The sequence below is a fragment of the Scyliorhinus canicula genome, chromosome 16, assembly GCF_902713615.1.
Source record: "Scyliorhinus canicula chromosome 16, sScyCan1.1, whole genome shotgun sequence".
NCBI lineage: Eukaryota > Metazoa > Chordata > Chondrichthyes > Carcharhiniformes > Scyliorhinidae > Scyliorhinus > Scyliorhinus canicula.
The window spans coordinates 77,003,153-77,015,944 of NC_052161.1; the positions used below are offsets into that span (position 1 = coordinate 77,003,153).

At 41.9% G+C, this 12,792-nt stretch overlaps 1 protein-coding gene across 4 annotated transcripts in view; it reads right to left on the reverse strand.

The window, feature by feature from the left end:
• Positions 1-580: 580 nt before the first annotated feature.
• herc4 (HECT and RLD domain containing E3 ubiquitin protein ligase 4) overlaps positions 581-12,792 on the reverse strand; it is a 133,155-nt gene continuing 120,943 nt past the window's right edge. For all 4 annotated transcript variants that reach the window (XM_038821315.1, XM_038821312.1, XM_038821313.1 and 1 more), the window contains 3 exons: positions 11,538-11,721; positions 2,782-2,884; positions 581-2,667 (listed from right to left, as the gene is read on the reverse strand). In XM_038821315.1, coding sequence (XP_038677243.1) covers positions 2,459-2,667; positions 2,782-2,884; positions 11,538-11,721 — 496 coding nt within the window. In that variant the 3' untranslated portion in view covers positions 581-2,458. The remainder of the gene's footprint in view (positions 2,668-2,781; positions 2,885-11,537; positions 11,722-12,792) is intronic.

Genomic DNA, 12,792 nt, shown 5'->3' on the forward strand with positions numbered 1-12,792 from the left:
ATGGTGGTTAGCAGCTCCAGGGTCCCAGGTTCGATTCCCGGCTGGGTCACTGTCTGTGTGGAGTCTGCACGTCCTCCCCGTGTGTGCGTGGGTTTCCTCCGGGTGCTCCGGTTTCCTCCCACAGTCCAAAGATGTGCGGGTTAGGTGGATTGGCCATGCTAAATTGCCCGTAGTGTCCTAAAAAGTAAGGTTAAGGGGGGGTTGTTGGGTTACGGGTATAGGGTGGATACGTGGGTTTGAGTAGGGTGATCATTGCTCGGCACAACATCGAGGGCCGAAGGGCCTGTTCTGTGCTGTACTGTTCTATGTTCTATCTCACCTTGTACTGAGTTTCTGGTTGTGAGTGGCCCATCTATTGGAGAAGGTTCAAAGTGAGAGTAAATATGGGAAGCTAGATTTATCTAGACTGCTCTCATATACCCAAGACATATCTCCAAGTCTCTCATTAGAGACTTGGCATTCTTACTGATCATGAAATTGTGTTCACAATATTGAAAAGAGAGATGTACAGAGACAGATCTTAAAACAGAAAGCATTGTGATTCACTGGCACGGTTCGATTAAAAAAAATAACCACCATAAAAACACAGCAACCCCTTTATTGATACCCAAGTGCTACAAAATAGAATGGTAAACAAACATCAAATTTGTCAGAGGTACCAAGGATTCTGGTATAAACTAATAAAATTGATATTCTATTTTGGTAATTATTATAGCAAAAGTACTAAATACGTAAACGAAAGGGGTTTTCATAAATTACAAGTCTTGGGGAATTGACTCAAATATGTATATTAAGCTATAAGTTCTCAGCCAAATTAGTCAGCATTTCCCATACCTCATATTTGACTGAAGAGATGCAATATTCTCCAATATGTAACACAGTGTGAAGCACATTTTGGCAAAAGTGAAGCACCCGAATTGGGAGTGTCCATAACTAGGATACATTACTATATATTGTGTGTCATCTTCCAGCATTTTCTTTACCATAACACAATTTTATCAGATTATTTTAAATCGGAGAACATTTTCAAACATGCTTCTACTACAATTCTCTCAAATGCAACTACTTTAAGTTCACAGCCATTTATGATAAATACATACATTGTTTGTGAAGGTCCACATCTAGCTCTTGATGCCACATTCTGTTTACTAACATCACAGCATTACAGCAGTAAATATAATGATTATATAATTATCTTCAGAGAAATACAAGCAAGTTTAATTATTAAGGCAGTTTAAATATCTTTACTCAAAAATGAAATCTTTAATTCAAAGTTGTAACATCTTTCATGGAACAAGATAAAATTAAAACTCTCCAAAATTTACTAGAAAATAAATTATAGAATATTGACAGTTCGAAATCAAACCGAGACACCTGATCAGCAAATATGTTGCATTTTTATATGGTTAAAAATATTTTATCCTGTAAATCTACAAGATAGCAATGGCTATTAGAACAGTGCACGTAACATGGAGCTACAGGGTCAGGTGAAATCCAAGATGTTGGAACTCCGGCTTAGAAGGTTTAAGTTCAAAATGTTTTCATTTAATCTTTGCTTGCATCTATTACAAAAATAATTTTAAGCTTTTCCTCACCGAACTATCGCATTCTCCCAAAGTTACCCCTTTGTTCAGATGGAGTCTTAGAAAAATAGTTTTAAGATTCAAAATTACAATGTAAATTAATTTGAGAGTAAGACTGGAGAGTCCCTTTAAACTGCGATCTTGGTTTTTGATCCCATTAATTGTTTTTTGGAAAGATTCTGGCATTGTACTCATCTTTTACACTATGTCAGTTACTTATTCCTCCACCTTAGCTTAGGCTGAATCAAAGCCTTTGCCAAGGTTCTGTCAGCAAATGAACGGAGAAGCATACTTAAGTCCGTAATTGAATAATTATGCATATATTCATTTATCGTATTGACAAAGGGGTGAACATGGGGTTTAGAAGTACAAGTGTAAACACAAGCTCTAATGTACAGCATGCCAGTGCTGTCATGTGCATATTTTCTCAATGCTTTTTCTACTTACCAAAAAGTAATTTCATTAAAAAATCCTAACACTATTTACGGATATCAACTAGTCATTAAAGTACTATGTAATTTTACAGACAACTTAATTTACACTTGCAACATGAAAAAAAATTATAGGTGAATGTTTCATGCATCTGCACTCTAGTCTCCCTGCAATCTAGGTGACTTTGTATCCATAAGGCTATTCTGATGTAATCAATGCAGATCATTTTCACCCATAAATTGTAAATATAATTTTAATATGTAACATTAACAGTGTACATGATTTTATACAAATTGCTAAAATTAACACATTGTAAGCTCTGCACTGTATTTGCTCAGTTCAATTTCTCATAACACAGCATTTCTTGCTAAATGTGTAATTTCCAAGCTTTTTACCCAGCTCAAAAAGCAATGGGTGTGTGGTGTAGTTCAGAGTTTGCCTATTTACACCAAACTGAAGCCTTCATAATTATCTATGGCTTGAATCAGCTTGGTCCTAAGGGTTTCTTTATCGGTGTATTTTGGCAGGTCCAGAAGATTAAAGCAGGTGTGCGCCACTGGAAGATAATTATCGCCGCCTCCTGTCGGCTGGATGAGAAATTTTAGGCTCTTCATTCCAAGAATTGGGATTCGGTCGCTGCCAGTTAGAAACACTACAAAATAATGGCAAAAAAGATGATCGTTCTCAGATCCTACCAGTGCACCGAGACTTAAAAGAGACAAAATCATGAAACAATAAAATGTCATAGTAGTTCAATTAGACTTACACAGAAAGCGTTTTTTCTTTTCCAAAGGCAGTTCATGGAACACCGCCCAGAATAATTTGATGGTCGGATGATCTGCCCAGTATTCTCCTTTATAATCAGTATTCTGTCCACAAAAAAAACAAAACAACTGCTGCTTATTGGCAAAATCAAGAACTTATGGATTAGAAAGAGTTACATATTGGAGCCAGTGTTAGGTTGAATACTGTGTGGCTGGAAGATGATGTGCTTGATAACCTCATGTTGAAATATATTCAAACAGAAATCCATTGCCTCTGAAATCCCATGATGGCTGATGTTCATAGTTTTGTTACTGGGACATTTTTCGAGCTGTCTTAAGTTTGTAGGATTTGGGTGTATGATTTGGGTGTAGTGGACAATGAAGCTCGCAATGTATAACAACGCAAAGGGACCTAGACAAACTGGATCAATGAACGGAAACGCAGGTATAAGAATTTGACAGTAAATGCCACATCCTGAGATTAAACAAAAAGTGGTGACAATATAGGTGCATATTAAATAGAAAATTAAAGCAAGAGGCATCAGTGGCTTTGTAGATAGATTGTTTTAATTTTTCAGTTTAGTTGTTCCACGGGTGATCAAGAACAAATAACAAAGAAAAGTACAGCACAACACAGGAACAGGCCCTCCAAGCCTGCGCCAACCATGCTGCCCGTCTAAACTAAAATCTTCTACACTTCCGGGGTCTGTATCACTCTATTCTCATCCTATTCATGTATTTGTCAAGATGCCCCTTAAACGTCACTATCGTCCCTGCTTCCACCGCCCTCTCCGGCAGCGAGTTCCAGGCACCCACTACCCTCTGTGTAAAAATACTTGCCTCGTACATCGCCTCAAAACCTTGCGCCTCCCACCTTAAACCTATGCCCCCTAGTAACTGACCCCTCTACCCTGGGAAAAAGTCTCTGACTATCCATTCTGTCTATGCCCCTCATAATTTTGTAGACCTCTATCACGTCGCCCCTCAGCCTCCGTCGTTCCAGTGAGAACAAACAGTTTATTCAACCTCTCAACATAGCTAATACCCTCCATACCAGGCAACATCCTGGTAAATCTCTTCTGTACCCTCTCTAAAGCTGCCACATCCTTCTGGTAGTGTGGTAACCAGAATTGAACACCATAGTCCAAGTGTGGCCTAACTAAGATTCTATACAGCTGCAACATGACTTGCCAATTTTTATACTCAATGCCCCGGCCAATGAAGGCAAGCATGCCGTATGCCTTCTTGACCACCTTCTCCACCTGTGTTGCCCCTTTCAGTGGCCTATGGACCTGTACACCTAGATCACTCGGATTGTCAATACTCGCGAGGGCTCTACCATTCACTGTACATTCCCTCCCAATATTGGACCTTCCAAAATGTATTACACCACATTTGTCTGGATTAAACTTAATCTGCCATCTCTCCGCCCAAGTCTCCAAACGATCTAAATCCTGCTGTATCCTGACCTTCCTCGTCGCTATCCGCAACTCCACCAACCTTTGTGTCATCCGCAAACTTACTAACAGACCAGTTACATTTTCCTCCAAATCATTTATATATACTACGAACATCAAAGGTCCCAGCACTGATCCCTGCGGAACACCATTAGTCACAGCCCTCCAATTAGAAAAGCACCCTTCGATTGCTACTCTTTGCCTTCTATGATCTAACCAGTTCTGTATCAATCTTGCCAGCTCACCCCTGATCCCGTGTGACTTCACCTTTTGTACCAGTCTGCTATGAGGGACACGAAAAAGAATACTGATGTATATATAGCCACATTACAGGAAGGTAGACAGCCCTGCATTTATGTGACATCTTTCATGGTCACAAGGTGTCTTGAAGTGCTTTTGAGCCAATGAAAATATTTGTTGAAGTGTTGCCACTGTTGTAATGTGGAAATGTAATGGCCAAGTTGTACACAGTAAGGTCCAAAAAAAGCACAAAATAACGACCAGATCACTTGTTCTTCAGGGTAATTGCTGAGGGATACATTTTGACCAGGACCCAGGGGAGAACTCTCCAGCATCTTACTGGGGCTGGGGAACATTATTAAAAGGTGGGTGGCACAGTAGCACAGTGGTTAGAACTGTTGCTACACAGCACCCGGGTCGCAGGTTCGATTCCATTGTTGATCACCAGGGATCCTGTGAGTGCTGAATGAGCACCTCAACTTCTCAATGATTGTGCTTGATGTAGCTGAGGCCACCTTGTAGATGGCGAGCCATTTGGAGAGTCCATCCATGACGATAAAATACATGGGCCCCATTAAAGGCCAGGCAAAATCAGCATGGTGTCTTACCCAGGGACTTCCTGGTCATTGCCAGGGTGAAGGGAGGCTGCAGGTGGAAGTTTCTGGCGTTCCTAACAAGCTGGGCAATTGCACACGAATCGTTCGATGTCCCCATCGATTCCAGTCTACCAGACTTCAAGCCAGTATCTTCATTTTTGAGGCGCCTGGGTGACCACTGTGTAGGTCCTTCAGGATCAATTCCTGATCAGGCAGTGGGATACCATATTCCATACTCAAACCTTGTAGTTTTTGTCAGGCTGCTGGGGGGTCCCCTGTAATCCATCATATAACATGTGGCAGAGCTTCACCAATTTGGAATCTGAATGGCCATGTGTCCATAAAATTCTCAGTCGCCACAACTTCATCTGCCACCGGTGGAGACAGGGTCTCACAGGCAGTGGGGGACAACTAAGGGTGTCAAGCATGGGCTATCTGGGTCCTTGGGCAATGCTGAAAAGAGTGCCCATCGCTAAATCCTAGCTGATGCTCTGGCGGTAGAATCCCCTTGTCCTCTTTAAAGAGGCCCAGCAGAGGCTAGCGGTTGGCCAATGATGAATAGGTGTCTCCCATAGATATACTGATGAAATTTCTTGACTGCAAATATCACATAGTGGGTGAGGAGTTGAGAGGATGGCAAACGCCTCTTCATCCTGGTGAACTCTTCTTCCTGTGGGGCACCCAGGCCCACTTGTCCAAATACACTGCTCCCTTTGGCAGTTCCGGTAGTATGCCTTCAGGAAGATCGCAGATAACGAGACCCCCAACCGGAGGAGTGTGTACTCAAAATAATTCTATGTGGGTGTCTATAGTTGCGTACTTTTGAGATGTGGAGTCCAGTTCAAACTGCAGATAAGCATGGCTCATATCAAGCTTTGTAAAGGAAAACCCTCCAGCCAGTTTTGTATATAAATCTACTCTAGGCACAGGGTAGCGGTCCTCTACAGTGAAGACAGAAGCAAAACATCTGTTGTCATTTCCTTATTTTCTATTCCCCGGATCCTCCCAAGATGACCAACGCTCACCTTAGTCTTTTCCTTTTAAAATATCTATAGAAACTCTTACCATGTTTTATATTTCTAGACAGCTTTCCTTCATTAGTCATTCATTGCTTTTTAAAAATATTTTGCCCATCTTCAGACCTGCACTAATCTTCACATCGTCGAAGAACTGTATACTTTTTCTTACAATGCATTCTTTAACTTCCTTAGTTAGCCACGATGCAGCATCCTTCCCTTTAGAATCTCTGTGTTTCTCAATGGAACGCTATGGTTTGCTATGAAGTATCTCCTGAAATATCTGCCACTGCATCTTTACTGACATGTTCCTTACCCAATTCTTGTTACATCTGTCACAGGCATTCTTCATTTTGAAAATTAGCAAAATTTGCTAAACATTCTACACCATCTGATGTGGTCACACTGACCTTTTCCCATTCGGTCCAGTCATAATTTCACTTTAGCCAGCTCTGTCTTCCTACCCATTATCTCTACTCAAGCTGATTTTACATCTTGATCTTTCGAACTAAGGCTATCCCGCTCAAATATATGGTCATCCTTAATTAGCAGAGCTACCTCTCCAACTTAATTTCGCCTCCTGTCATGTGTACTTGAATAGTCAGGTACCAGCTATTGTCACCTTGCAGCCATGATTCTATAATGGTTGTCAGGTCATACATGTTTATTTATATTTGAGCTCTTAATCTATTCATTTTGTTGTGAATACTGCATGTATTTGGATACAAAGAAAGAAAAGAACAAAGAAAATTACAGCACAGGAACAGGCCCTTCGGCCCTCCCAGCCTGCGCCGATCCAGATCCTTTATCTAAACATGTCTCCTATTTTCCAAGGTCTACTTCCCTCTGTTACCGCCCATTCATACACCTGTCTAGATGCTTCTTAAATGATGCTATCATGCCCGCCTCTACCACCTCCGCTGGTAAAGCGTTCCAGGCACCCACCACACTCTGCGTAAAAAACTTTCCACGCACATCTCCCTTAAACTTTCCCCCTCTCACCTTGAAATCGTGACCCCTTGTAACTGACACCCCCACTCTTGGGAAAAGCTTATTGCTGTCCACCCTGTCCATACCTCTCATAATTTTGTAGACCTCAATCAGGTCCCCCCTCAACCTCCGTCTTTCCAACGAAAACAATCCTAATCTACTCAACCTTTCTTCATAGCTAGCACCCTCCATACCAGGCAACATCCTGGTGAACCTCCTCTGCACCCTCTCCAAAGCATCCACATCCTTCTGGTAATGTGGCGACCAGAACTGCACGCAGTATTCCAAATGTGGCCGAACCAAAGTCCTATACAACTGTAACATGACCTGCCAACTCTTGTACTCAATACCCCGTCCGATGAAGGCAAGCATGCTGTATGCCTTCTTGACCACTCTATCAACCTGCGCTGCCACCTTCAGGGTACAATGGACCTGAACTCCCAGATCTCTCTGCACATCAATTTTCCCCAAGGCCCTTCCATTGACCATATAGTCCGCTCTTGAATTTGATCTTCCAAAATGCATCACCTCGCATTTGCCTGGATTGAACTCAATCTGCTATTTCTCTGCCCAACTCTCCAATCTATCTATATTTTGTTGTATTCTCTGACAGTCCTCCTCGTTATCTGCAACTCCACCAATCTTAGTATCATCTGAAAACTTGCTAATCAGACCACCTATACCTTCCTCCAGGTCATTTATGTAGGTCACAAACAACAGTGGTCCGAGCACGGATCCCTGTGGAACACCACTAGTCACCCTTCTCCATTTTGAAACACTCCCTTCCACCACTACTCTCTGTCTCCTGTTGCCCAGCCAGTTCTTTATCCATCTAGCTAGTACACCCTGAACCCCATCCGACTTCACTTTTTCCATCAACCTGCCATGGGAAACCTTATCAAATGCCTTACTAAAGTCCATGTATACGACATCTACAGCCCTTCCCTCATCAATTAACTTTGTCACTTCCTCAAAGAATTCTATTAGGTTTGTAAGACATGACCTTCCCTGCACAAAACCATGCTGCCTATCACTGATAAGTCTATTTTCTTCCAGGTGTGAATAGATCCTATCCCTCAGTATCTTCTCCAACAGTTTGCCTACCACTGACGTCAAGCTCACAGGTCTATAATTCCCTGGATTATCCCTGCTACCCTTCTTAAACAAAGGGACAACATTAGCAATTCTCCAGTCCTCCGGGACCTCACCCGTGCTCAAGGATGCTGCAAAGATATGTGTTAAGGCCCCAGCTATTTCGACCCTCGCTTCCCTCAGTAACCTGGGATAGATCCCATCCGGTCCTGGGGACTTGTCCACCTTAATGTCTTTTAGAATACCCAAAAACTCCCCCTTCCGTATGACAATTTGACCGAGAGTATTTAAACATCCATCCCTAGCCTCAACATCCGTCTTGTCCCTCTCCTTTGTGAATACCGATGCAAAGTATCATTAAGAATCTCACCCATTTCTTCTGAGTCCACACATAAATTCCCTCTTTTATCTTTAAGTGGGCCAATCCTTTCTCTAGTTACCCTCTTGCTCCTTACATACGAATAAAATGTTTTGGGATTTTCCTTAACCCTGTTAGTCAAAGATATTTCATGGGTAGCACGGTAGCATGGTGGTTAGCATAAATGCTTCACAGCTCCAGGGTCCCAGGAGTTACGGGTATAGGGTGGATACGTGGGTTGAGTAGGGTGATCATTGCTCGGCACAACATTGAGGGCCGAAGGGCCTGTTCTGTGCTGTACTGTTCTATGTTCTATGACCCCTTTTAGCCCTCGTTATTGCGCGTTTGAGATTCGTCCTACTTTCCCGATATTCCTCCAAAGCTTCATCAGTTTTGAGTTGCCTCAATCCTATGTATGCTTCCTTTTTCATCTTAGCTAGTCTCACAATTTCACCCGTCATCCATGGTTCCCTAATCTTGCCATTTCTATCTTTCATTTTCACAGGAACATGTCTGTCCTGCACTCTAATCAACCTTTCCTTAAAAGACTTCCACATTTCAAATGTGGATTTACCCTTAAACAGCTGCTCCCAATCCACATTCCCTAGCTCCTGCCGAATTTTGTTATACTCTGCCTTTCCCCAATTTAGTACTCTTCCTTTCGGACCCCTCTTGTCCTTATCCATGAGTATTCTAAAACTTACAGAATTGTGATCGCTATTCCCAAAGTAATCACCGACTGAAACATCAACCACCTGGCCGGGATCATTCCCTAATACCAGGTCCAGTATGGCCCCTTCCCGAGTTGGACTATTTACATACTGCTCTAAAAAACTCTCCTGGATGCTCCTTACAAACTCTGCTCCATCTACGCCTCCAACACTACACAAATCCCATTCAATATTGGGGAAGTTAAAATCTCCCATCACAACCACCCTATTGCTCCTACATTTTTCTATAATCTGTCTTCATATTTGTACCTCTACTTCATGCTCGCTTTTCGGAGGCCTATAGTAAAGTCCTAACAATGTTACTGCACCCTTCCTATTTCTCAGCTCCACCCATATTGCCTCAGTGCTCGAATCCTCCATCATGCCCTCCTTAATCACAGCTGTGATATCATCTCTGACGAGTAATGCAACTCCTCCACCCCTTCTACCTTCCTCTCTATCCCTCCTGAAGCATCTATACCCTGGGATATTCAGTTGCCAGTCCTGCCCTTCCCTCAACCAAGTCTCAGTAATACCAATAGCATCATATTCCCAGGTACTGATCCAAGCCCTAAGTTCATCTGCCTTACCTGCTACACTTCTCGTATTAAAACAAATGCACCTCAGACTACCTTTGCGTTCATCATCTCTTCCCTGTCTACTCTTCCCCTTAGTCACATTGAGTTTATTGTCTCGTACCTCACTGGCTTTAGTTGCTGCTTCTTTACTGACCTCTAACTTCCTAATCTGGTTCCCATCCTCCTGCCACATTAGTTTAAAACCTCCCCAACAGTGTTAGCAAAAACACCCCCTAGGACATTGGTTCCAGTCCTGCCCAGGTGTAGACCATCCGATTTGTAATGGTCCCACCGCCCCCAGAACCGGTTCCAATGTCACAAAAATATGAACCCCTCCCTCCTGCACCATCTCTCAAGCCACGTATTCATTCGGACTATTCTTGAATTTCTACTCTGACTGTCCTGTGGCACTGGTAGCAATCCTGAGATTACTACCTTTGAGGTCTTACTTTTATCTCACAGAATCTTTAGCTATGTCCTTTATTTGCCTTATCTGTTGACACACACAGATTTGTATGCTTTGCCCCTTCATGCCTTGCTTTATCATTCCTCTCATTCCCACCTTGCTCTCTTGCCCAGTCTTCTCTCTCTAAATCACATCTTCCCACAACTGAACCCTTGCCCCCACTATTTAGTTTAAAGCCCTCCTTACCGCCCTGGTTATACAACTCACCAGAATACTGGTCCAACATGGTTCAGGTGAAGAACATGCCAAAGGTATAGCTCCCACTTCCCCAGTATTGGTGCCAGTGTCCCCTGAATTGGAACTCATTTCTCCCACACCAATTTTTAAAATATTAATTAATTAAATTATTTTTCTCTAAATTAAGGGGCAATTTAGTGTGGCCAATCCACCTAGCCTGCACGTTTTTGGGTTGTGGGGGTGAGACCCACGCAGATACGGGGAGAATGTTCAAACTTCACACAGACAGTGACCCGTCGCCAGGATCAAATACGGGTCCTCGGAGCTGTGAGGCAGCAGTGTTAACCACAGTGCCACCATGCCAGCCTTTCCAATACCAATTTTGATTCCACGCATTTAACTCTAACCTTATTTACCCTCTACAAATTTGTTTATGGCTCGGGTAATAATCCCCAGATTACTCCCTTAAAATGTTGTATCAAATGCTTTTTTAAAACCAGATTTTTGGTTACGTGCCCTGATAGCTCTGGGTGATAAAATGTATTTCATTTATAATGCTTTGACGCCTTGCAAAATGTCGCTATATTAAAGGCACTTTATATCTATACACATATATATGCATGCATATATATATATATATATATATATATATATATAAATTAATAGAATTAGCAACAGGCATAGGCCATTCAGTAGATAATGAAACCTCAGATGGGGCCAGTGAAATGTCAATGCAAAGAGATACAAGACGTTGTAAGTCAGATGCACCAAGGCATCAATCAATAGTTTCTGCATTTGCACAGGTTGAAACACCTGTTAAATTTAACAAGATGTTTTTAACCCGACATGGACATATTTCAGACACATATTGTGAATGTTAATGATGCCTGTGTGTTCTACATTTAGTATATAAAGTTTCGGCAAGATTAGTTGGTAGTACTGTACCTGCTCAAAAACATTAGAATCTTATTAGCATGACAACGAATAAAATCTGTTACATCCCTCACAGGCATTCTTCATTTTGAAAATGAGCAAAATTTGCTCAACATTCTACTCCATCTGATGTGGTCACACTAACCTTTTCCCATTCATTCCAGTCATAATTTGCGTTTCCAATCACCATTGCCTGTAACTCATTGGGCTGGAAGAGCTGAAGCACCTTTCCACCACACACTTTGTGGAAGCCTTCAAAGAAACCATCAAATAAAGAAGCAATTGACTTGTTGAACACATAGTCCACATATGCTGCCACAAATTCATGTCTGGAAAAAGATGAACAACATTTCTTAAGTCACATATGCACAGATGGCAACACTGGAATAAGTATGTAACTGCATAAACAGAGCATTCCTTTTTCTAAAGTTTAAAAAAAAACAATAACATTAAAATCACAACCTTGAGCTCAGTGGACATTTGTCATACCCCAGTTATTGTATAGCACAGTATTGGACTGGAACGTTTTCCAAGACTAGGCAAGAGTTATATTGCCAGGCTGCAGCAGGGAAAGTGAAAGCTTTGTAACTGCAAACTCGATTTTCTAGCTGCCAAAATTAATTGGTAACAAATGTAGAAGCATTTCCAAGAACTGAGCATTGAGCTACCTTTTACATGGGGTTCCTCCCCATTAGTTACAGTTCAGCTGAACACACAGATCTGCAGACACATCAACTCTGGTTAAAACAGCTTTATTTTTCCAAGCCTAGTCCACGTACGAGGGAGTGATTTGGATAAATGCCAAAACCATTCTGCTTTACACTATTGTAGACGCCCCAATTATACAATTATTCCAAAAATCAATAGCCCACCCCCGTTGGACTTGATGCAATCCTTGGAGATGTCAATTTAATGAAGGTTACTTTAAGCAACATGATCAACTCATGATTTAATCCCATCCTGCCACCTGTTGTTTGCCAGGGTACTTCATCATTTATGAAGTTGCTTTTCTGCCATTCCCATGTTACCTATCGCAGCCAGTTCCTGCCCACCTCATTGTTCATCTAGGGACAGGATGCTGAAGTCGGTTCTTCTTTACACCATAGATTGTCTGAGACAGGATGTTGGGGCTATTGATAAGAACTGAGCTGTTATTGCTGACCACACTATTTCTGTCTAATCCTGTTTGTCTTAAAAACATGGGCAAGTTAGCTAACCTAAATCTCATCCTGCATTGAGCCATTGCTTTTAGCAAGAGTTTGAATGCTATGTTCTAAAAATACATGTTTAATGTACCCAATTAATTTTTTCCGATTAAGGGGCAATTTAGCGTGGCCAATCCACCTACCCTGCATTTTTTTGGGTTGTGGGGGCGAAACCCACGCAAACATGGGCAAAAT